General features: G+C 44.3%; 2 protein-coding genes across 3 annotated transcripts in view; both read left to right on the forward strand.

Annotated features, from left to right (window-relative positions):
* The first annotated feature begins 1204 nt into the window (after nucleotides 1-1204).
* Gpr61 (G protein-coupled receptor 61) lies at nucleotides 1205-7723 on the forward strand. 2 transcript variants are annotated; one of them, XR_003836163.2, is made up of 3 exons: nucleotides 1205-1278; nucleotides 4139-6330; nucleotides 6916-7723. XR_003836163.2 is itself a non-coding variant. In XM_029474908.2 (2 exons), the coding sequence occupies exon 2, from the start codon at nucleotides 4739-4741 to the stop codon at nucleotides 6086-6088; it is 1350 nt and encodes a 449-aa protein (XP_029330768.1). In that variant the 5' UTR covers nucleotides 1205-1278; nucleotides 4139-4738; the 3' UTR covers nucleotides 6089-7723. The 2 variants fall into 2 exon arrangements, 1 of the variants encoding a protein (XP_029330768.1); XM_029474908.2 differs by having other exon boundaries at nucleotides 4139-7723.
* Nucleotides 7724-10132: 2409 nt separating this feature from the next.
* Gnai3 (G protein subunit alpha i3) overlaps nucleotides 10133-25794 on the forward strand; it is a 39447-nt gene continuing 23785 nt past the window's right edge. The window contains exon 1 of the mRNA XM_021157518.2: nucleotides 10133-10383. Coding sequence (XP_021013177.1) covers nucleotides 10266-10383 — 118 coding nt within the window. The 5' untranslated portion in view covers nucleotides 10133-10265. The remainder of the gene's footprint in view (nucleotides 10384-25794) is intronic.

Raw genomic sequence — 25794 nt, forward strand, 5'->3', positions numbered from 1 at the left:
TCAGCTCAGCATTTGTGTCTCTTGCAGAGGACCCAGGTTTGGTTCCCAGCACACATATGGTAACTCACTTCCATCCATAACTCCAGTTTCAGGGACCTAACATCTTCTGACCTCCGTGGCCAGCACACAGGCAATACACATACATATATGCAGGCAAAGTACCCATACACATACATACATGCAGGCAAAACGCCCATACACATAGAACAAACTTAAAAGATAGAAGATAGAGTCCATGGTGTGTGGAAATTTTAAGCTGCTGTTTTAGGATCCTATCCTTGGTATCAGTCACTGACAAGGCTTTTGATAGCCAACAGGAGGCCAGACCCCTTCTCTCCCTTCTAAAGGTTTGTCATATGGTGGTGACATTCGGAGTGATGTTCCCAGCTCTGTCTAGCCCTACAAATGCAGACCAACCTGAGCCTTCCAGAGAATCTGGTTTCTACTCTGCCTTCAGGGAGCAGAGGTGTGGCTGTGTGGAAGGTCGTTCAGGAGATATTAGATACCCCTGTCTCCATAAGCCCCCAGAGCTTCATTCCAAATAAACATACAGTTTAAGCAAATAATAGTGATGTGTTTTGGGCAGCAACAAGTGCCAGGTCAAGATAGGGCCTTTGACTCCTCTTCAGATCCCACTGCTACCCATTAAGCTGTCTGCTATACAAATGTGTTGCTTTCTTAAGGGGGCCAAATCATGGATCGGCTTCTGGAACCTCAGCTTTTCCCAGGTCTAATCTTGGAAGTTCTGGCTGTGCACTGATCTGACTACTACAAAAGTACCTTGGTTCTGGTATCGTACAGAACCAGGCAATAAACAATAAAGCTGCCAGAAATCTTGGGAGGTCATCTACCCTGTAATCCTATTGAACATATAAGAAACAAAGGCCAAATGGAAATGATTTGCCCAAGGTAACTCAGCTATTAAGTGCCCAAGGGCTTTTTCTTTAACCAGGCTGACTGGGAGGGTTTCCCCTGCCTCCTTGCTGTCAGCTGGCTCCTGGAAGCTTGAGATGCAGCCCAGAATCCTGAAAGAAGTATGAGGAGCTGGGCTTTCTGGACACTCTTGTCTGGGAGCCCCAAGGCCCAGCTGTATGCTCCAGAAGTGGCTCAAAGGGGCTGGCAGATAGCAGGAGGCCACTAGGACCCAGAAGCTCTCAGAGCATCCTGCTCTGCTGGCTGCCTCTCTCCGCTCACTGCAGTGGTTCAGGCTTCAGCAGCCTTGGAGAGGCATCAGCTGAGAAGAGCTATCACATAGGCGCTGGGAGCTGCTCAGCAAAGGTAGGAGTTGCCGACTAGGCCAGGGATGCGGGGCAGACCCAGGGCCTGGTGGTGACTGCTGTCTCAGCTTACAGAAGGGTGGCATTCCAAGGGGCAGCCCACCCTGTCCTGTGGTGGGCAGTTCTGTCACAGGATGGCTCTCGGGTGTCCCAAAGGTAGTATTGGCATGTGGGCATCTCTAAATCCAAGAAATGGGAGATTGATCATCTTCTGCTGGCCAGAGCAACTACATCCTGCAACAGACAGCATTCTCTGTCTGCCTCGCTCAGTCTCATAGAGATAGGTCCCCACATCCCTGGATAGGCCTTTCGGCATTCCAGGATGATGGGTATCTAAGTCCTGGGCGTGGGCAGCTCTGCTAGGAAGAGGTGTTAAAGGTCCCTGGAAATCTCCCCTGGCCTAAGAGGCCCGTGTTCTTGCCTCAAGGCAGGCCAGACTCTGATCCTTGGCATAGAAGCTCTGGATATGAGAAACAGGTACCTGTGAATCCCAGCAACACCTATGTGGCCTTGGCTAGGCACGTGTGCACATCCTACATCCTCAAGTGAGGATACCTCTCCCTTGACCATGGCCCTGCCAGAGGCCAGACCTCAGACGCTGTAGTGGCAAAGCCTTCCAGGTGCTTGCAGGTCTTGAAGATGAGGAGGTGGCATTGAAGGAAGCAGTGGGAGGATGCGAGCATCTATTGAGGCATGATGACATGAGCTAAGAGTGGAGTCAGACTCCTTGGGTTTCCCCCATGAAGCCATTACACCATGGCCCTCCCCTCCATAACCCTCCATCAATGAGAGAGTACTAAGTAGCCAACTCTGTTGGTGTGTCTGTTACGAGGTACATTGGAAACCATGGAAATTGAAGTCACTGTAGAATTTTGGACAAGACTGGGGCGGGGTGGGGGTGGGGTTGTTGGGGAAGGAACTATAAGAAAGAAAGATGCCCAGTGCCTGCCTGCCTAAGGCTCCATCATGGCTGCATAACACCCTTCCGTGTCCATTGTCCACAAGAAAACCATGTCTGCTTTTCTCAGTCAGGGATTGTATCTAGGTATTGCTGGATTGGGCTCCTACTGTCCATCTGCACATGATGGACTCTTCCTTCTTTGAGTACCATATCTTTTAGGCCCCACTCCCAGGTAGAATGGATGTGTGTGTGGGGGGGGATGGGGTTAAAGGGTAAAGATATAAAGGGTAGGATTTCTTTTAAACATTTTATTTTTCCCTGGTAGACTGTCTTATGAGAATCTGACATCTCCCTGGAGAGAGGCAAGTCTCTAGGCAGTTGTCCAAAGTTAGGGAAGCCGAAAATCCAGGAGCCTGGGCTATCCTCCTCAGAAGAGAATCCCCTGGCTGGCACACAGATGACTGACTGAATATTTCAGGAGTTTGTACTCTGTGGCCAGGATTCAATTAGTCAATTTGAGTCTAATTCAACTCACAAGAATTGCACTGAACACCTAATGTATGCGTGGCATGTTAGAAGTTGGATTAGTGCAAGCTTTGTGGTAACACCGCAAACCTATGGTGAATATAAGATAACTCTGAGAGGAGTGGGGCTCTGGCAGGCTATGTGGTTCTCGTCACTGCAGTTATAAAGAAGACAGAGTTTTTAAAGTGGAGCCACCATCAGGTGCTCCCCATCCCAGCTCACAGAGTACTAAAATGATATACGTAGGCAGCTTGATGGTCTCCTGGTCCAACCCTCCCATTTCATAGATGCAGAAAGTGTGGCCCAGAAAACTTTTAACTTGTCTATAGAACAGCCATCAGACTTAGCACTATGGCTTGTCTCTAAGCTGTGTAACTCAGCACACTGTATGGAGGGGATATATATTTACATATATTAATATATAGCAATATAGTATATTATGTATACTATATATAATATATAGTATAATATATAGCACATATATATTTCATGTATATATGAAAGTAAGTTGATTACACTGGGGACAATCTATTTTAACTAAATGCAAACTTAATGTGATGACACATAACTCAGATGGGGCCTGCCATTTTATCAGAAGATATGGGAGGTGCTGATTGAGTTTGGTTTTCCCTATTTTATGTGTACCTAGTTCTATAATGGCAGTCCTGTACTCTGCCCCACACCACCTTCACCCTCTCACATGGGTATTTATTTACCTGCACCCTTTGTTCTGTGACCATGGGAAGAGGTCAGAACCAAGAGGGCTTTGGGATAGGCAATCCTTGGTGAGTTGCAGTGACCAGCTACATGGGAAGCTGGGGAATGGGAGGTTAGGAGCTGCTGTTTCTCTACCAGCCAGGACACTGCAGACCCGAGAAGCTAGAAAGTAGGTAGAGAAGGACAACTTTAAGCAGCATGTGTCCTCTGGCCTTGGGAATTGAGGAGCCAATGAGCTGGCGGGGCTCGCGGCTCTTCTCTGCAGCTGCTCATGAGTCCCAACATGGCAGCTCTTTGTGTGGGGAGTGATGATGTCAGTAGGGACTAAGGTACAGTTGACCTTTCCAGGTGATGGTGGGAGACATTAGTAGGGTCTGTTCAACAGTGATTTCCTGAAAGCCTACTAGATTCTAGTTGATATGGAGGCTACTCTCCTGCATAGAACGACATAGTCCCTGGAGTTCAACTACACTGAACTGTATGACCCAGGGCGTGCTCCTTGATTTCCCTGGGGCGCAGGTCTGTCTGTGGAGACATGGAGATCATATCATCTCCCTCCTAGAATTGCGTGAGGAGGAGGAGGAGCTGATGGACTCGGGGTGCACAGGCCAGGGTCTGGAACGTGTGAGCACAGTGTGACCATTGTTGTGCATGATTGGTGCTATTCACAGACCAGCCCCAACAGTTACAAACTAGGTGTTCTTCCTTTCTTGTACAGATGCCTTCATGAGGAAACTGGAGTCCGGAAGAGTTGCAGAGTGAGTAATACCCAGACCTGGAACTAGAAGCTGAATCTCATGCTCCTTCTACTCCCCATTCTGATGAGAAAATCAGAAATTTCACAAAATCAACCCTAAAGCCAGAGCACTGTCTTAGAGCAAAGCAGAACCCTGGAGAGGGGAGACAGGAGGATTTAGAATTGCCCTCAGGAGGGAAGAAGAACAAAGAGAACTAGGAAAGAACGAACATGGAGAACTAAAAAAGAAAGCGAGAAAAGAGGTGCCAGAGGTCACTCGGAAGGCCACTGCAGAGTATGTGAGGATCCTACACAGTGCTTCCCATCACCGGGGCTGACCCTGGGGCTACCTTCTGACAGAAACTGGACATGACCTACTGAGTTTGGAGCAGCCTGGCCTGGTACTCTGTCTACATAGGAACCCAGCTTGGAAGGCTGGCAATTAGAGCCTGCCTTACAGGCTCCAGAAGGCCCCCCAACAAAATTGGGAAGCCTGGACCTGGGCTTACATCCCAGGGTTGTGGAGTAGGATGGGGGATGGGCCTGTAACAGGAAGTGCCCTGGGTGTCCTCTTTCGGCCCCATGGAGTCCTCACCCATCCCCCAGTCATCAGGAAACTCGTCCACTTTGGGAAGGGCCCTTCAAACCCCAGGTCCCTCTACTGCCAGCGGGGTCCCAGAGTTGGGATTACGGGACGTGGCTTCAGAATCTGTGGCCCTCTTCTTCATGCTCCTGTTGGATCTCACTGCTGTGGCTGGCAATGCTGCTGTGATGGCTGTTATTGCCAAGACACCCGCCCTCCGAAAATTTGTTTTTGTCTTCCATCTTTGTCTGGTGGACCTGCTGGCTGCCCTGACCCTCATGCCGCTTGCCATGCTCTCCAGCTCTGCCCTCTTTGACCACGCCCTCTTTGGGGAGGTGGCCTGTCGCCTCTACCTGTTCCTGAGCGTTTGCTTTGTCAGCCTGGCCATCCTTTCGGTGTCTGCCATTAATGTGGAGCGCTACTATTATGTGGTCCACCCAATGCGCTACGAGGTGCGCATGACACTAGGGCTGGTGGCCTCCGTGCTGGTGGGCGTGTGGGTAAAGGCCCTGGCCATGGCTTCTGTGCCAGTGTTGGGAAGGGTCTACTGGGAGGAAGGAGCTCCCAGTGTTAACCCTGGCTGTTCTCTCCAATGGAGCCATAGTGCCTACTGCCAGCTTTTTGTGGTGGTCTTTGCTGTTCTGTACTTCTTGCTGCCCTTGATCCTGATCTTTGTGGTCTACTGCAGCATGTTTCGAGTGGCTCGCGTGGCTGCCATGCAACACGGGCCGCTGCCCACGTGGATGGAGACGCCCCGGCAACGCTCTGAGTCTCTCAGTAGCCGCTCTACTATGGTTACCAGCTCCGGGGCTCACCAGACCACCCCACACCGGACGTTTGGGGGTGGGAAGGCAGCAGTGGTCCTCCTGGCTGTAGGGGGACAGTTCTTGCTTTGTTGGTTGCCCTACTTCTCTTTCCATCTCTACGTTGCCCTGAGCGCACAGCCCATTTCAGCAGGACAGGTGGAGAATGTGGTAACCTGGATTGGCTACTTTTGCTTCACTTCCAACCCCTTTTTCTACGGATGTCTCAACCGTCAGATCCGGGGCGAGCTTAGCAAACAGTTTGTCTGCTTCTTCAAGGCAGCTCCCGAGGAGGAGCTGAGGCTGCCTAGTCGTGAGGGCTCCATTGAGGAGAATTTCCTGCAGTTCCTCCAGGGGACCTCTGAGAACTGGGTTTCTCGGCCCCTACCCAGTCCTAAGCGGGAGCCACCCCCTGCTGTTGACTTTCGAATCCCAGGCCAAATTGCTGAGGAGACCTCAGAGTTCCTGGAGCAGCAACTCACCAGCGACATCATCATGTCGGACAGCTACCTCCGTCCGGCCCCCTCACCAAGGCTGGAGTCATGATGGACACCAGGAGGGAGATAAAGCTTGGGACTGGTTTATGATTTCAAGGACTGCTTTTGCGGCTGGCTGGGGTCTGGGCTAGGGTCTCTGGACTTAGCTTTTGCTTGGTGTTTCCTGGGTCAGGCCCAGAATCGACAGGATGGACATGTGGCAAAAAGCCTTGGACTTGGCTGGGATCTTTGACTATTGGGGGAGGGAATCTGGGTATGGTGAGACGTTGATGAGAGAAAAGGGTGACAAAGGTGAGGGGAAGCCTTTCTTCCAGTGCACTCTTCATGCCCCGGGAGACAGGGAAACTTCCTAAGGGTAGGCGGTGGAGCAGCAGGCTAGGAACAGTTAATCTGGGGACTGTTGAGGTTGACCTCTTTCCAGAGTAGTAGTCCAGACCAATGCTTACACTGAGACAAGGTAAGAAAACGGCCCACATCTTCTCATTTGCCATCTCGGCAAGTGTCTCATGAGTTAACAGATCCCTTCCTAAAGTTAATGTCTAGACTGAGAAGACCTGTAGGGGTGAACTCTTTCCTGGATTTGGCCAGCAGCAAGGAAAAATTGCAATCAGGGTAGTGGAGGAGAAGTCAGAACAACTCTGCAGCTCTCTCCTATTCTCTTTCCTGCACATATGAAATCAAGTGTGGGTCCTGACCTCAGCGAGATGAGCAGGAGGCAGGATGCCCTTTCCCTCCTTGTCTTTTGAGTAACTAGGAATGACTCGGGGGTCAGAGAGCTGAGGGTGGGTGTTAGCCTTTGAATTGGTAACGTGGCTGGATACAGAAAGGCCAGGTAAATTACTCTGATCAATAATACTGCCAATCTTTTCTTTCCAGGACTGGCCTCCCCGATCTATCTCCTCATGGCAGTGACCCACTTCCAGCCCCCTGGACATTCGGGTACAAGAGACTCAGGTCGGGCAAGGGAAGGGTGGGATTTCCATTGTCCATGAAATGTCTCCCTGTTCCCCTTCATTGCTCTCAAAATTAGCTTCTGTGACAAAGACTTAAATCTGTCTCCTACCTGCAGCCTAGGTTGGAGAGAGAGCAGAGAATTGGGCCTTGCTCTTATTGATTAAGACTATAGGGACTGTGTTGGTTAGTATCACCAGTGGTATTTTCAGTGGAAAGGGATTAATTGCAAGCTGGACAGGTTTCCCCTCTGGGTCCTGTTCATTCCATTTCCCTCAACTGAATACTAACGGGTCAAGGTAGAACCAGACGGTGATGTGGGCTATAGCTGAACAAATTTCTGGTTCACTGAACATGAAAGGGGGAAAGTGGGTTGGGGTGAAGTAGTTTCCCCTTTGAACAACCAATAAATTTTATGATAAAAAGTTATATTAATATCAACACTGACTCCTTCAGTTCTATTCAATGCATGAATAGCTGAACACCAACATCCCCTGGGGCATACACATATGATGTGCCACCTCTGCCTTCAAGGACTTCACAAGCTAACTCGACCAGATTTTTAAAATAATTTTTATTTATTTATTTATTTATTTATTTATTGTTTTTGTTTTGTTTTGTTTTTTTGAGGCAGGGTTTCTCTGTGTAGCCCCGGCTGTCCTGGAACTCACTTTGTAGACCAGGCTGGCCTCGAACTCAGAAATCCGCCTGCCTCTGCCTCCCGAGTGCTGGGATTAAGGTGTGCGCCACCACGCCCGGCGATATTTATATTTTTGTAGAGCATTTAGGTCTGATAAAGTTATACAGTAAGGAAAAATTATATCTATGGTTCTGACCTTTGAGAATATATTGAAGTTTATACATAAGAGACTCCATGCAGGTGTGGAAAGTGTGGGGAGTGTAAGCAAAACTCTCTAGGGAAGAAAATAATCTACTAAATAAAACTGGGCAAACAGCTTTTTCCCTCTTTGGCTTAGGTACATTTACAGGTTTCTGTCTTCCTATCGTTGGTGTGTTCTTCTAGTCTAGAGCCTATTACACTGAGGAAATCCTTTAGAAAGTAGCACACGGCAAATGGGAGTCCTTCCAACTTTAGACCCCTTTCCCTTCCTTTTGAGATAAAGTTCATGCTGAGAGATCGCCTTCCTAGTGCATCATAAGGGAAAAACTTTCACATTCTATTACTCCACCAATCAGCTAGTAGGACCCAGAGACTGCCAGTAGGTGGCACTGTGAGCCCAGTAGACAGGAAACGTACACATGTAGGGTGTGTGTGTGTAAGTGTGTGTGTGTGTGTGAATCATTGCTTGGCAGCCATTTTGTTAATTTTTCCTTTTTTAACTTTGCCCTTCAACCCTTGCTTCACATTAAAAGGAAGTTTTAAGAGCAAGGATATTTCTAAGTCATATTGAAATAAGCCGACACTGAGATCTTGTTGCCATTAATTAGTAAGCTGCCATGTTTTCCCTGGCTGTAGGGACAGATCATAAAGGAAGTAAAACTTCCCTTGTATTGTTAAGAGAACTTTCTCCACAACTTTTGCTATGGCCACTGTCCAGGAATTTTCTAGTCACTGAGACGGCCTGGTAAAGTTCAATATACAATCCTTACCTCCTGGAGGCGGTTCCTGGACACAATCTCCCTTACACGCCGAGGAAGCCACCGGGTGAGATGATCCATCCTGTCAGTTGTGCCAACATCTTGGTATCGAGGTGACTGCCATCCAAAAACCTTAGACGCTCTGTTGTCAGGGGTCTCCCAGCTATACCTTCTAGAGGTCTGGTAGAAAGATGGCGTGAAGCTGAAACTAGACAGATGTACTTACTGTGTGTGGACGTGGGAAAGCAACTGAATTCCTCTGAGCCCGTTTTCTCATCGGTGACAATGGGGATCAATGTTATCTACCTCACAGGGTTGTTGTGAGGATTAAGAGATGAGACATGGAAGTGCCTACCTGGCAAAAAGGTACTCAATAATGTTGTGTTTTCCCCTTTCCTCTTGAACCTTTTCCCCCTAGAAGTGATCAGAAAGGAAAAGCAGCCTGTTTCTTTTGGAAATGAGTGGGAGACTTTCCAGACTTGGAATTGGCAAGCATTATGGGTGACATGGACGAGGTTAATCTAATTAGATGGTTCTAATTAATTAACTTTCACTATAGACCTTTCTCTTGGGAATCTGTAGTTTAAGTTACCTCCTACTAGAGAAATGTTTTAAATTCCAGGGCAATGTTTCAATGGCTGTAAAAAGTGTCCCTTCTTAAAACGGGTGTTGAGTCATTGTGGGGCTATTTAGCAGCAAAGGGACTTTAGGATATTCTTCACAGAGCCAATATTCAGGAGATAGTAGAAAGACAACTTTTACCAAACTTCCCCCTTTCTGTGGCTATCACAGAGGAACTCTTGTTAGATTAGAGATTAGCTCGTTTACTTCTGGGTATGGAACTAAGTCCTCAGGTTTACCTGGGAGAAAGGCAAGCGTGGAAATATAAATGAATTACACCTATTTTCATATTCTAATACTTACTACCTATTTTTCACTCTCTATTACTTGCTGCAGTCGAGTGATCCTCTGCCAACATAGGAGTGCCAGGCATATGTACAGCTCACAGAAATCCATACGTTGTAGCAGAAGGACTAAGATATACTTGGCATAATGGGTGTAGCCAGAGGAATGGGTGAACATCCAGGCTGGGCAGCTCAAGGATCAGACCGAGGAAACTTTGGTTGAAGTGCCCAACACGCGGCTCTGGGCAGAGACCCGGGCTCCAAATCACAGATGAAAAGGAAAAAAGTTTTTTTGTTTGTTTGTTTGTTTTCTGGGGAGGGAGGCTTTTTCCAAGAGCAATTCCCAAAGGGCTGTGAGCTCTCATTTGGGAATCTGATCCTCACCGCCAAACCTCCAGAGCACACCACGTGCTGGAAGTCCCGCTTTTTCTACACTTGGAATCCAAGTCCAGGAGCCCGAGAAGTAAAAGGGTATTAAGGCTGGGAGGTGCGGAGCGACGGCTCGCCACCACTCCACGGGGACAGTCAGGTTCCCGGGGACTTCCGCTCTCCGTACCTCCTCCGCCTCCCACTGGCACAGCGCTCTAAGTAGTAACGGCCGCTGGGCGTCGCCGGAAGTGTCGTAAACAGCACACATCCGGTTCTTCCGGGAGCTAGGGGAGCTGACGGAGAAGGCCACCGCCCAGCAGAAGACGCGTCTCCGCCGGTGTGTCGCGATTCCCGCGGTGTGTGTGAGTGAGCCCGGGCCCGGTCCCCTCTCTCGCCGCCGCCATGGGCTGCACGTTGAGCGCCGAGGACAAGGCGGCGGTGGAGCGGAGCAAGATGATCGACCGCAACTTGCGGGAGGACGGGGAGAAAGCGGCCAAAGAAGTGAAGCTGCTGCTGCTCGGTGAGGGGCTGGGGGCGGAGCTGGAGCGCTGGAGCCGGAGAGCCCGGCCCCGGGAGCAGCCGGAGCTGATCCGGGTCTGGCCAAGGCCGGCAGAGAGGACCCCAAAGGGACAAGGAGGGGATGCCCAGCATGGGGCGGGTACTGGGCTTGGCGATTGAGGCCCCGGAAGGCGTGGGGATTTCAGGTTGGAGAGGGTGTAACCCGGCTGGGATGGTACTTAGTAGAGTTGGGGAGTTTGGAGCCCTGAGACTGTGCTGGGAATCCGGGCACGGCTCTTAAAGGGAGGGACCGAAATTAGGGAGGTTTCACACTGGGCTGGAACGTGTTGAGGAGGATAGTGTATGGTGTCTAGTGGGGCCTGTCTAGGGTTTGTGTGAGTTTGATACTTGATGTCAGGATAAAGCTGGAAGGATTGAATGATTAAATAGTGAAGCTAGTACAGAGAGGTCACATAAAGAACTTGCTCGCAAGACTTTTTGTGCTGTTAGTGAGGTGGGTTGTCCAGGAACACCCAGGAGGCGGGTGAAATAAATGACAGGTTCTTAGGTATAAAAGAAAAGACCTTGGGTGCAGAGGTCACTAATACTTTTTCGACTTTTTAAAAATCTCTCTCTCTCTCTCTCTTTTAATTCTCTTGAGCTTCTGTGATTCCTTTTTTAAATTAAAGGGCTAGGGATGGTGTGAGCTGAGGAAATTGAAAGAATGCCATTTTTGAGGTTTGGGGTAGAGGACAGTGGGTCCATGTGTGTCGGGAATAGTATAGGATAACATATGGACTGGGGCAGACTTATTGTAAAGATTGTGATACATTTGGGAGGGGTTGATTTTTTTTTTTAATTGGGTTTTTCAAAATAAAAGTATTGGCTTTCAGACTACAAACACCTTCTGGTCTTATACTCAAGTGGGCTTTTTTTTTATCTCTAGTCAGACATGTTTCAGTCAGGATAATTTCGTTTTAAACTTTGATAGGCCCAGTAAATCATATAAACTTCTCTCGCATTAGCTTACCAGTAAATCCAGCTGTATTCATTATTTATATCTTTGAGGAATCTGTTAGATGAGAATCATTACGAATAAGTCACAGGTTCTGTAAGCAGCAGAGCTTTTTAGATACATACCGTTCTGAAAGGTCACTTTAGAGCACCAATTTCACTTTGTAGAGCTCCAGAGGACGGACACCACTGCCATAGTCTTAGGCCGACTTCGAGCTTTTAAGATGGACTGGCTGCTTGCTTATATATTTTGGAAGCTCTGAGTGGCAGCTTAAATATAAAGAAAACGTTATGCAGTGGAGTTTGAGCTTCCAACAGATAATTCATAGCATAGCTCTGGACTGCCAGTGCCTGTATAACAGGTATCTTTTATGGATGAACGTGGTTTCTGGTACTTAGCAGGGACTTAAGTATTTACTGTTAACCAATCAGTGTTTAAGAATGTTAGTTCCTGGGGACCTTTCAGAGTCTGGTAAAAAACACAACCCTTGTTAGTTTTCTCCCCTAGCCTAATTGCTGTTTTCAGACAGTGTCATTCTGTAGCCCAGTCTGGCCTTCCGTTCTCCATCCTCCTGCAGTTGGCTTCCCCATTGCTGGGATTGCAGCATCTATTAGCACACCAGTGACATTAACATTTTTGGTAATAATCAAATGTGAAATCAAAGATGCATTCTCATATTCTGGGATTTGATCTGTATTGACCACTGGAAAAACGTGGGTAAGCAGAACTGTCCAAGTATCTGGAAAAAGCTTTACTTAGGGTCTTCAGTTCCTTTAATTAAAAAAAAAAATTAAATGCAGGATAGCTTACAGAATTTGAAAAGTTTAAGTAAAAGTCAAAATACTGATTTGTTTTTAATATTTACTAGCTTTTAAAAAAATGGTTTTTTGTTTTGTTTTGAGACAATATTGGCCTCAAAATTCATGAGTTCCTGTAGCTGAGATTGTAGGTATGTACCACACCATGAAACTTTTTTCCCCCCTCTCAGGATTTTTTATGACCGTATTTTGAGCAAATTAAACCAGTAAGATGAAGTAGTTGCGGAAACAGCTGGTCTTACCTGAGCTGTGTCATGATGCATATGCGAAGTTAAAACAATCTTTCATGGGACTAGAGACTTGTCTAACAGTCACAAGCACTTGCTGTTCTTACAGAGGACCTGCATTAGGTTCTCAGTACCCACATGGCTCACAATCGTCTGCAGCCATGTACATAAACGTACATGCAGATTGAACATCCAGACACATAAAATTAATAATTCTAAAAACTTTTTAAAATGATATTTCATGATATTTCTTTAAGTAGAATTTACCTATGTGGTATATAAAAACCCTGTATGATATTCCAGTTCTCCCATTCTTCCCCTTTTTTTGGCTGCAGAAAGTTTCCCTTGGTACACGTAAGCCATCTTCCTTCAGCACTATGAGACTATCCAATTTAGTTTACATTGAAATCTACCTCTCTTGTCTCTGCTGGTTCGTGTCTTTTCTTTCTTATGTGGCTGTAATTTCATGTAGTGATTTGCAGCATGGGCTTCGAAGTCCGAAGGCTTCAAATTCTCATTCATGTTTACTAGCTGCAACTTAGGACAGTCATTCCCATTTGCTTCAGTTTCTCTACTTTTCAGGTGTAGAAAGTAGAGAGCCTTCAGAATGGCTGGGAGGATTAAATGTGATAATAATATAAAGCAGAACATATCCAGTGAATATTCACTGTTTATTATTGGTAAAAGTCAGCATTGTGGATTAAAATAGGCATAGACATTCGAATGACTAAGTTAGTATAGGCTTAATTTCTAAGGAAGACTTCAGTATTATAATTCCTCCCTTGGTTGGAATTTCCTCTAGATATTATTGGGAAGATCTTGTTGTGTCAAATTGCTGTTTAATAGTTTGCTACTGTGTCATAAATATCCCAAACTAGTATGTATAGGGTGATATGAATGTGTGCTACTTGGAATTGTATGTTCAAATTTCAAGTCTTGTTTTGAGACAGGGGCTTATTGTGTATGTAGCTCAGTTAGCCTGTAACTGTCAACCTGCCTCAGCCTTCCAGCATATATGATCATAAGTGTGCGACACCATACCTAGGTCTGAAATGATTGTATAGCTTCAGACTTTACAGCAGCAGTAGTGTTTGGACAGTTTTGGTGTGATTGGTGTGATTTTCTCTGCAAACTTTTTCAATTTGATAATTTGAAGAGAACAATTATTTACAAGGATTATACCAGTTGAATGTTTAATAACCTGTAATATTTTACATTGCTTTTTTTTTTTTTTTTTTTTTTTGGTTTTTCGAGACAGGGTTTCTCTGTGTAGTCCTGGCTGTCCAGGAACTCACTTTGTAGACCAGGCTGGCCTCGAACTCAGAAATCCGCCTGCCTCTGCCTCCCGAGTACTGGGATTAAAGGCGTGCACCACCACGCCCACCTTACATTTCATTTTCATGGCATAATCTTGTAAAGAAAAATTTCTTCTACTAAAATCCTCTCCAATATGTGTTATGATGTCACAGATGTTGGGAGGTGCTAATGTAATCTATAATGACGCTGCTTTTGGATTCAGAGAAAACCACATTAAGTCCCCACCCCCACCTACTGGTCGTGAGACCCAGATCAAGTCATTGAACTATGTGGATTATATTCACATATGTAAGTAGGGAGAGTTTTCCTGCTTCATAATATAAGGTGACATAACTTATGTAGAATGCTTAGGGTAGTGTCTAGAAGATAACAATCAGTAAATGGCAACCTGTCTGTCAGAGTGTTTGTGAGGCATATCACTTTAGTTTCTATTTTTGAGGGGTGTTTCAGACACTTGACATTCTTCATGTTAATATGCAAAGATCTTCAATGCTTAATGCTGTGCTGATAATTTGTGTTTTATGGCAAAACCTAACTTCTAGACAAAGAATTGGAATATTGCATTTAATTTATACTATACAATTGGTTGGTTATTCATATTTAACTTGTAAGTTACTAATGGAATGTGGTTAATGAAAATAAGTGTCTCCTTTGATCCCTATGCAGGGTGATAGTTGTGGTTTTTGTTACCTCTTTAGGATAAGGTTTGTAGGACTTAAATTTCTAGTAAGAATTTATCTGTCATACTTGGAGAAAAGAAAGAAATTGGAATAACAAGTAGAAATAAACATTGAAAATAAAAGATTCCTTTTAATAACCTTATTTTTTTTGTACCTTAAAAACATTTTTTAGAAGCCAGGTGGTGATAGTGCATACCTTTAATCTCAAAAATTCAGGAAGCAGAGGCCAGTGGATCTCTGAGTCTGAGGTCAGCCTGGCCTGTAGGATGAGTCCTAGGACAGCCAGGGCTACACAGAGGAACCCTGTGTTGAAAAAGAACAAACAAACAAACAACAAAAATGTTTGAATTCATATTTTTACGTGCAAGTGTTTTATCTGCAAATTTGTAGGTGAACTGCTTGTGGGCCTTATGCCCACAGAGGTCAGAAGAGGGTTTCGGACTCCCTGGAATTGGAGGTAAGGATGGGTATAAACCACGTGTGGGTGCTGAGTCCTTTGCAAGAGCACAGATGCTCTGAACTGCTGAGCCATTAGCCAGCCCCCTCTCTGAGCCTTTTATGTGAGTGTGTTCATCACTTTTGCAGCATGAAAATATAGATAGCATCTTTCCATATCCCGCCATGACTTTCTCTGTTGCAGTTGTAGACAATGATAAATAGGAAGTAAGTGCCCAGTGCTTTGAAGATTTACAAGGCACCTGACTTCTGAATCAAGGGTACATCTTTTAAAAATAATTTCAGCTGATCATACTTGGACCGTTATAAAATGGTCTTTAGTTTGGGGACAGTTGTTTCTGTTGAGAATGTTTTTTGATGTCGAGATCAGTTTCAGAGGTTAGTGAAACTGACTTTCTGTTCTTACTAGTATTCTGAACCTCGTTTTGAAACCTCGTCCTGTTTTTATGTCACTCTTACTGAATACACACACACACACACACACACACACACACACATCCCTCTCTTGCTTCTAACTGTATGGTTGGTCCTTTAGGCAGGAGGACTAGGGCTTTCTCTCTGTCTTCTGTTGTAGGACATCATCTAAGGGTCCATAAGGAACAGGAAATGGTCACACTGGTGCAAGTAAAGGAGAGGTTGATTGACAATGTGCTACAGTTGGCATCCAAGGCTAGGCAAGCAGTGAAATGTGAGCAGGTTGCATGCTCGCGAATTGCAGTGCCCTCCTCACTGCTAGAGCAGATCACTAGTAAAGCTAAGTCACATCTTCATATCATCTTTCTATGCTCCTTGTAATACTCCTTGTTTCCCACCACACACCAGCCTTCAACTTTGGCTTACCTTGCACATTTTCTGGCTCACATACCTGGTACTTAAGTCTTGTTATCCAGATTCCTAGAAAAGCATCAGGTTAGTCTAACCTTGCCAGGTACCTACCATAATCCAGTTGTTTGTGGTGGGTGTGTGATAAATTGATGGAGTATCCCAAGTTCTATAAGGCGGACCCTTTCAAGTGTCAAGGTAGGCCAGGTTCTCTAGTAAAAAGGCCTGGCTGGAGAAATAGTGACTAAGGAACGACAGTGTCCTTACCTACTAGACATTCCTGTCATCTGAGTTGGACATAGTGGGGTGAGGTGGAAACACTGGAGAACCAAGCACATCACCGCTTCAGTTTCTCCCTCATTCGAGTCTGATCATTCTCAGTGTTAAGCTGTCCTTTTGTGTAGTTGGCAGATAGGTGTAAATTCACCTGGAGGTGGCATGTCCAGGTCTCAGCACATCTAACACAGAACAGTCAATATCACCAGGGCTTAATTACCTTTCATTTAAATTAAACAGAAAAAACAAACAACCTGCTTTTTTTTTTCTCCTGGGACTGTACTTCATCACTTCTGATTTCTGTCTACTGCTTTTTAAGAAAAAGTACTGGGGGGTGGGGCCATCCAAAACTAAGGAAAGAGCTACAACAGACTGGTTTATTACTTAAACTTTGCTTACAGGATTTGTTAAGAGGGAAGTAAAAACATTTGGTAATGTAAATTTAAGTGTATGGATAAGTTAGCGTTCTGTGTTGTCCTTTTCTGTCTAGTTTGGCATAGGTTTTTTTCTCAAGTCTAGCTTCAAGGGAAGTGAGGAGAAAGAGGCTTCAAATACTCAGGAGTTAATGTATTAATAGAAAAGACCAATTTGAGACGGGGTCTCACACTGTGAACTGTCTAGAGCCATGGGCACTAAATTTGTCCTCATTATGAATTTTAAAATGTTTTCTAGTCAGCAGAATTTAATACACGAGTTTCTGTAGATCTCTCAGAACTAGTAACTCACTCAGTTCAGACCTAGAGACACTATATGATAAAGAGGTGGAGGCTGAGGAGGGTGAGTGGCTCTACTCTCTAAGCATCATTCTCCCTCCTTGAAACTGAGGCATTGGAATTGGGTCTTGGGACCCCTTGGTTGTAAATTGTATATATACTCTAACAGTTATAAAGAGGACTGGTTTGTGTCATTTTTCTTAGTCAGTTTGGTTGAAGTTAGTTGAACACCACAGGGCTTTAGTTAAAAACTAAAGATATGCGTCATAAACACCTATGGTGCAAAGGTTCATGGGGCACAGAGAAAATAGCATTGTTTCAGTGTTCGATTTTCTGTGTGGTCTTCGTTTTAGAATAGCTCTTTTGTAGGCTCTCGGAAGTTGGTGTGATCTTTAAGCTTTGATCTATCCAGGTTATCCTGTTACCTGATTAGTGATCAGCTGTATCATTGCTGTAATTTAACCTGTTTGAACTGAATAACACTGCTGGGAACAGGGTTCAGTTGCTCTAGTTGGATATAGTGCTCCTTGTGACTGGATCGTCTTTTGTCCTTTGGCTGTAACAGAAATTAATATACTCGATGCTAACTAAGCAAAGGAGGGGGACGCTTGAAAGTCCACAGTTGGATGTATATGAACCTTGGTTAGAGCTTAGAAACTTTAGGAGGAAGTGGGTTTTAGACCTGAACTTCCTTTGACTTCCACATTGAACATAAGGTTAAAAAAGCTTGTTAGGAATTACCTGAGATAGTTTCATGTTTTCGATATTGATACATCACTATGAACATTTTATTACTAAGTTCTATTTTCAAGTGGACAGTTTTAATATTCATATAAAAGATTTTTGAAGGAAGGTAGTATTATACATCTTAGAAAATAATTGTTAACTTAAAAGCAGTTCTCTGCCAGGTGTGATGGTGAACTCTTTAGTCCCATCCCAATACTTGGGAGGCACTGGGAGGTAGATCTCTTGAGTTCAAGGCCAGCTTGGTCTTGTGAATTCTTGGTCAGCCAAGATTACAAAGAAAAGCCCTGTCTCAGAGGGAGGGGGAGGCGTGTAGCTTTCTGACTACCCCTTTCTTTTTGACTGATTGACTTATTTTGTGTGGGGTATGAGTGTGGGTGTGGATGGGTGTGCACACCACAGCACACATGTGGAAGTCTTGTGGGAGTTGGTTTTCTCCTTCTCCACTGTGGGTGCCAGAGCTGGAACTCAGATCATCGGGCTTGGCAGCAAGAGCCTGAGCCATCTCTTGGGCCCTTGACATTATTTTCCTACATACTCATATGAATCCTCCATGTTTTGCTACAAGTGTATTTGCATGTTTAGCTGTGCTCACATCTTTTATTCATCTGGTTTGTTGTTAACACTACACTGGCCGTGTATAGGGACCATTTAAATTGGGATGATTTAAATTAGTAAGGTAGCTTGATTGCTGTCACCTTGTAATTAATCATCCTCTAGTGGTTGCGTAGCCTGTTTATAGTGGGCCAAATAACAACAACAAAATAATCTGTTTTTCAGTTTGATTTTAAAATTTAAATAGTATTCTCCTAAATCCCAGGAACTGTGGCGGTGCTACCCTGTGCTGCACTTTGATTTGTTTCAGTCGTGTGCTGGTGTCAGGGGCAGTGTGTGGCCCTTACATGTGCTAAGGTGCACATGTAATGACTGCTTCCGGATCCGAGGCTTGCTTTCTACCATGGTTGAAACAAGATCTGCTGTCCTGCCATTGTGCTACACATTCCAGGGTCGTTGGCCTGCAGGCTTCCATGATTCTCATAGGAATGCTGGAGTAAGATGCATGTCTGATGGAATGTCCAGTTTCTGTGTGGATTCGAGATCTGAACTAAGGTCATCAGAATTTTATAGCAAAGGCTTTTATTAAGCCATGTCTTCAGCTTCCCTAGTTTGTTTGTTTGTTTGTTTGTTTCCCCTTTTCTTTCTCCCTCTTTCTCTGACCCCACTCACTCCAACCTATAGGGTTTTTCTTTGTTTGTTTCTCATTATAGATGGTTGTGAGCCACCATGTGGTTGCTGGGATTTGAACTCATGACCTCTGGAAGAGCAGTCAGCTCTCTTAATCACTGAGCCATCTCACCAGCTCGTATATTTATTTTTAAAAACAAGTGAGTATATTATATGACTAGGCTTACCAATATGTCTTTGGAATCATTAGATTAAGAGTATTTAAAAATCACTGGTGAAAAGGAGGGCATGGTGGCATATGCCTATAACCCCAGCACTCTGGAGGCAAAGGCAGGCAGATCTCTGGGAATTACAGACCTAGGCCTGGTCTACACATAGTAAGTTCTAGGACAGCCACATAACAGAGAGTTGTCTCAAAATAATTACAACAATAATAAGTGAGACAGCAAAATGCTTCTCTGTTTAAAGGGTATTTATGACGATGGACCGGGGAGATGGCTTAGCAGTTAAGAGCTTCTCTTCCAGAGGACCTGGGTTTGATTCCCAGCACCCACATGGCAGCTCACAACATCTGTAGCTACAGTTCAAGGAGTCTGACGCCTTCTTCTTGTGAATTCTCTGAGTACTAGACAGACACACTGCAGTACACAGATATGCATGCAGACAAACATGCATATGCATAGAATTAAGTGAATGAAAACATTTAGGATAAATATTTTAATAAGCTTTTTATTTTGGATTAACTTGACTCTTCTGCTAGTTTTCTAAAGAATGTTACATTTGTCATCTCAAGAAATTAATGCTGCTATATAAATGTTGATTTAACTTTTAAATTTTATCAGTTTTCCCATTAAGGTTCTTTTTAGTGTCTAGGATCAATCTAGGATGCTGCATTGTATTTAATTAAGGTTTTATGAGCTTTCTGGTTTCCAATATTGTACTCTAGCAGTATGCTCATGTATTATTTATGCATTTCTGACTGTCTTTCATAGACAAAGGGTTTCTCCTTCCCCCTTACACCTTAGAATTTTTTGAGACAGTTTATATAGCCAGGGTGGCCTTGAACTTGTGGTCCTCCTGCTTCAGCTTCCCAGTGGTCACTTATGTGGAATGTGATTGATGATAGGCATCAGTTTTGAAAGGAACATATCATTTGAGACAAAGAAATGGAAACTCCTTTTGATGAGGTTTGTGGTTCTGGAGATGGAATGCATACTGGGGAAGGTTTCTACCATTGAGCTGTCTGCCAGCTCTGAGAAGTGTTCACAGAGGCTCAGAGCACAACAGCAGGGAGATCTGACTGGAAAGGATTCAGGGGATGATCTTCTTGGCTTTGCCTTTGCAGTGCTGGGATCACAGCTGTGTACCACCACATCTTGCTTTATTTGAAACATTTTTAAGATTTTTTTTTTTTCAGTGATGAGCGTATGTGTGTCATTGGGCATTGCACCCCCGTGCAGGCCGTTACAGGTGTTCTCCACTGCCTGACGTGGATGGCGAGAACCAGACTCACCTGCAAGAGCGGCAAGTGCTCTTTAATGCTGGGCCATCTTTCCAACCCGTATTTGAAACATTAGAAACGTTTCAAACGTATTATAGTGTTGGCGTGAGTAACGGAGAATTTGAATGCAGGTGGCATAGTGCACCTGTGGAGGTCAGAGGGCAACTTCAGGAGTTGGTTCTCCTCCTACCTGGGTTCCACAGATCATGCTCAGACCCTCGGGCGTGTACAGTAGGTGTTCTTTACCTCCTGAGCCATCTTGCTGGTCCTTTATTGAAAAATTTAGTAGCTATCTTAAGCTATACTTTATTATACACACAAGTGTGCATGTTTCTAGATTCTAGAGACTTGCATTGTTACCAACTTTTTTTCTGGTGAAGCCACCATAATTAGTACTGTCGCAAAAAATTAAATGGAGTTGTGAATGCATGTAGGGAACCCAGACTCCTGTGAGTTTTGCTGAGCATTTATATGGTAAAGGAAATTGAGATCAAGTACTGGTATTTTGTAGGCCCTTACTCATGTTTCAATTTTTACTGTAAACGACGCTAAAGCGTGCTGTTTACATTTGATTAAATAGGCATGCAGACCTGCTCTGTGCTGCCATCATTTGAAGATTTGAGTTGAGATATGATTCTAACATTTCAAAGTATATGGGTTATAATGGATGCATTTAGCATTGCTATTAGCTTTGAAGAACATTTCCCACTATAATAAAGAATTATTTTATGAATTAAAATGAGGCCTTTTGACTGCTGACACATTACAGTTGTTGGTGGCATTTCTGTTTTCTTTTTATTCCAAATGAAAAATAGGTTTAAGCCACAGCATAAATACCATATAATTTAGCATCAAAATGGGGTTTTGTTGCTTTGCTTTCAAAGAAAAAGGAAACTTACTCACCATAGGCCAAAATTAGAACTCGGAGGAAGTCAGAGCACAGTCTGGTTCCTGGCTCACAAGTGACTGCTCCCAAACATTCTTATGCTCTGCAGAGGTGAGGAATGAAGCTGCAGTCTGCCCGTCACTGCGCATCAGCGGCTTCTGCTCACGTCATAGTCAATGGGATACCGTGTGGGTAATCTCTGGGGAGCTGAGGGAGCTTCCCTTTTTTTTTTTCCTTGATTTTTTGAGACAGGGTTTTTCTGTGGTTTGGCTGTCCAGAAGTGTACTCTGTATACCAGGCTGACCTTGAGCTCACAGAGATCTGCTGCCTGCCTTGGCACAATAATTCGGCAACCCCACCCCCACCCCTACCTTTTTTTTTTTTTTTTTGGTAACCAAACTAGTGTCTTCGACTTCGGTGATTTATTGGTGTAAGCTGATTGATCTTTCTGTTTTTTTAAAAAATCTATTTTTTTTTTGTCTGTGTGGATTTGTGTGCATCCCGGGCTAGTCTTGAGTTTTCTATGTAGCTGAAGATGACCTTGAACTCCTGATCCTTGACCTATCAATCAAGCATTGGGATTGTAAATGTGTGCAGCCATACTCAGTTTCACACATATGCAGTGTGAAAGCAGGACTCACATATGAAATATATAAATATATATTTAAGTCTAGACTCCAACCAAGTATGAGAGAAAATGTTTTCTATGGTGTTTTCTCTCCTCTCTTGCTATCTTGTCTCCCCTCCCCTCTTCAGACCCTTTTCTCATGGTCCCTTTCTCGTTTCATGTCAACATACATACATATATATATGTATGTAAAGCTAGAGTTTTCTTATGACCGAAAACATTTGCCCTTCCAAGTCAGACTTACTGCATTCAACATGGTGATCCCTAGTTCCATTCATTTTCTTGCTTATTTTCATATTCTTTATGGCTAAATAAAACTCCATTGTGTATTTATACACAATTTATACAGTTTTCTTTATCCAGTCATCTATTGAAGGGCATTCTGCTGGTTCTGTTCCTTGGTTCTGTGAATGGTAGACATTGATACGTAGGTGTTTCTGTGACGTGCTGACTTAAGTCCCTTTGGTTATGTACACAAGAGTGGTGTGGCTGGACCGTGGTCCTTCTATTTTTAGTTGTTTGAGAAACTGCCACGCAGATTTCCATAGTAGTCATGCCAGTTTACATTCTCACCTGCATTCTATAAGGGTTCCTCCTTCCCACATCCTTACCAGCTTTTTGTCGTTGTTTGTTTCTTGATGATAGCCATTCTGACTTTAGTGAGCTGGGAATCTCAATGTAGTATCAATTTGCATGTTTGTGATGGCTAGAGAGACACTTTTTTTATATATATTTATAGACTATTTTCTATTTCTCTTTTTGAGAACTGTTTGTTCAATTCATTTGCATGTTTATTTGCATATTCACAAATCAGTTTTAGGGCATTTAATTTTGTGAGTTCTTTAAAGATTGTACATATTATCCTGTTAGGTATACAGGGGGGCCAATATTCTCCCATTTTCATTTTTACACCCCTGAACGATTGGACTTCTGAAGTCTGTGTGTCAGTGTGTTGAAACACTGTCTTTACGCTTTTGTATGGCCGTCTGGATGATTCAGGTCTTACATTAAGGCTTTGATCCATTTCTAACTGGTTTTTATCCAGGATGAGAGGGTGGGATTTACTTGCAGTTTTCTACCTGTGGATGTCCAGTTTTCTAAGCATTTGTTGGAAAGGCTGTCTTTTCCAATATGTACTTTTGAGACTTTGGTCAAAAATTGGATGCCCAATAAATATTTTATTAAAAACTTTCTCACAATACCCTTTAAGCCTTTTTGGTGATTGGTAACTTTTTCAAAAAGCAGACGCCCATGTTCTCTGCCTTAATTACAAATTCACTGCCTTATTTTACACTTGCTTATTCATCCACTGGACAGATACTTGTGAGTGCTCACTGTTTCACATCCTCATGTGTTGCAATGGATGGACAGAAGATTGACAGCAGTTTATTCATTAGAACACAATAGTTGTGTGCCAGAAGAGCCAGGAGAGAGGGTTAGAGGAAGTGAGGCAAGCACTGAGTCCAAACTTCCTATCATGTGGTCCTAGGCTGAGAGCTGAGAGCAGAGTCAGGAGTGGGTGTGCACCCAAGTAAAGATAGCAGGGGAGTGGGCATTTCTCTCTTAACTGCCCACACTGAAATTCCAGCCATTGCAAGTAGCATTTACAAAATGTGATTGGGCAACCGCTGAATATCATAGCCGCTTAAGTCATTCACCCACAGTTAATTGCTAAGTGTCTCTGCCCTAGACTGTGCTCTGGGGTTGGAGGAGTGGGCCACAGAGAGAAGGCACTGTTTGTACTTCCCAGGACTTTATATCTGAGTTTAGGGCTGGTACAGTTCTGAACAATCACAAACTCAAACACTTAGAAGAATTTGACCAAGCACTAGTGTTCCGTGTTTAACTGTCTTCTAGGGCCAGGCTAAGCCTGGGTAGGATGATTTTAAGGGAGAAAGAAGTATACAAGCATGGAGGGTTTTCAGGTTACACTGAAAAGGGCTTTGTAACTATGCTAATCAAACCAAGAAAACCAGTTAACAGATTATGGAAAACCAGATGAGAACCGAGGAAGGTAGTCACTCACACACGTGCTTTAGAGCAGCAGGCCAGGCCAGAGCTGCTGATGAGAGTGGTGAGAGGAGCAATCTGAGCTCATTTCAGATATCAGCTGACAGGGAGGAGCCTTTCCTGGCCACCAGACATTGACTGCTGTGCCTGGGAGAAACCAAGAAGGGCTCAGTGAGGACTAAAGAGTGCCTTTGCCTTCAGTAGGGTTCGGGGTGTTCATACACACAGAGGCTTAGCCTGCTTAGAGGGAAGTAGGCTGGATGAAGAACTATTTTTATGCTTTAGATCAAGGAAACTTTCTAATTTCACAAGAAAACTCTTACCTCTCCTGGCTCCTTCCTGAGCTGAACTGACTGTCCAGGAGGTCCAGGCATGCAGGATGACACATTTATTACATGGAAATGAAGAACAAGTTTTGCTTGTGCAGAGACATTTTTCCTTCTGTAATTCAACTGATCTTTTGGTTATTTCTTTCTTAGTTTGTAGTTTATTTTATGTGTGTGGATGTTTTGCCTGCATGGGTGTACCATGTTCATACAAAGCCCAAAGGCCAGAAGAGGGTGTCAGATCCTCTGGGATTGGATTATGTGGGTGCTGCTAGTTGAACGTGGGTTCTCTGGAAGAGCAGCCTGTGCTCTTAAGCATTGAGCCATCTCTCCAAGCCCAGTTTTTAGTCACATATTAACTAATGTGTGTGCGTGCACTCCAGTGCTCATATAGAAGTAGCTGGCGCTCTCTTTCCATCACGTGGGTCCTGGAGATTGAGCTCAGGGTGCAGCTTTGTGGTCAGTGCCTTTACTCACTGAGCCATCTTCTAACTCTCTTCTGAAAAAAGATTATTTTATGTGTGTGTCTTTGAGGCTATGTAGATGTACAGGTACCTTTGGAGGCCAGAAGTGGACATTGGATCCCTTGGAACAGGAGTTACAGATGCCTATGATCCACATAGGTGTTGGGAACCAAATATGGACTCTTTGCAGGGGCAAGTGCTCATAACCACTGAGCAGTCTTTCCAACCCCATCTTCTAACCTTTGGATAAGTTAGGAAGCTATTCCAGCATTTGAGCCCCTGAGATAGGAGGATAATGAATTAAAGTCTGAGCTTTATCCTGTCAGAGAGAGAGAGAGAGAGAGAGAGAGAGAGAGAGAGAGAGAGAGAATGAATGGAACCACCAACTGGATTTTGTAATAAGTATAGTGTGTAGAAAAACATTATGTGAAATGTTTTCAACTCGATCTAAATTTTTACTTTTAGCTACATGTTACTGAAAAAGAAATCATGAGGCGAAGTTGGGGAGTGGAGGGTGGGTGGCCTGAGAGATTACTCGCCCTTTAAGAGCATTTATGGCTTTTTTTTCCTCCCATGTTTCAAGATAGGATTTCTCTGTGTAGACTTGGCTGTCCTGGAACTTACTCTGTAGACCAGGGTGTCCTAGAACTTGCAGAGATCCATCTGCTGGGATTAAAGGGGTGCACCCCATCCCCCAGCTCTCTTTACTGCTTCTTATAGAGGGCCAGAGTCTGCTTCTTGCACTCATGTCAAGTGACTCACAGCCACCGGTAACCATAGCTCTAAGGGGCCTTACAGGCACCTATGTGCATGTACATGTAACATACCCCGGACAAACGTATAGTCACAGGCATAAATTTTAAACAAATGAATCACAGGGCCAACAGGATGGTGCTTGTTGCCAACCTGATAACCTGAGTTTGATTTCCAGGACCCTCATAGTGAGAGAATCTATGGAAGCCATAGGTATCCCTATTGGAAGCAGCATGGGTTATGTTCTTTTGATCTGTAGTTGTTGGGATTTGTAGTTCACCTCTCTCCTTCCATCTCCTTTCTGTGCTGCCACCGTCCCCCATTCCATCCTAACAGTAGCAATGTAAACCTGAATGTTGTAGTAGATAGGGTACTTCCAAGAAGGAATGGAGGAGTTGGCATGCCAGGCACACAAAGCTAACCAATATTGGTGCCTTCCACTGTCCTGACCATAGACCTGTATTACGGTAGCTATTTTGAATTGTTTAGTTGTTAGGATGATGCGGATTTGTGGTTTCATTAGAGTCCTGTATTAGAATAAGAAGTTAGTTAGCTTTGTGTGTAACGGTAGAGCATATCTGAGCCAAAGCTCTTGGTGTTTTATAGATAAGG

This window comes from Mus caroli, unplaced genomic scaffold (genome assembly GCF_978045245.1).
Source record: "Mus caroli unplaced genomic scaffold, Mus_caroli_1 scaffold_3, whole genome shotgun sequence".
NCBI lineage: Eukaryota > Metazoa > Chordata > Mammalia > Rodentia > Muridae > Mus > Mus caroli.

What these genes read in the sequence shown, in the direction of transcription:
- Gpr61 (XM_029474908.2), top strand. Translation starts at nt 4,739, where the DNA reads ATGGAGTCCTCACCCATCCCCCAGTCATCAGGAAACTCGTCCACTTTG.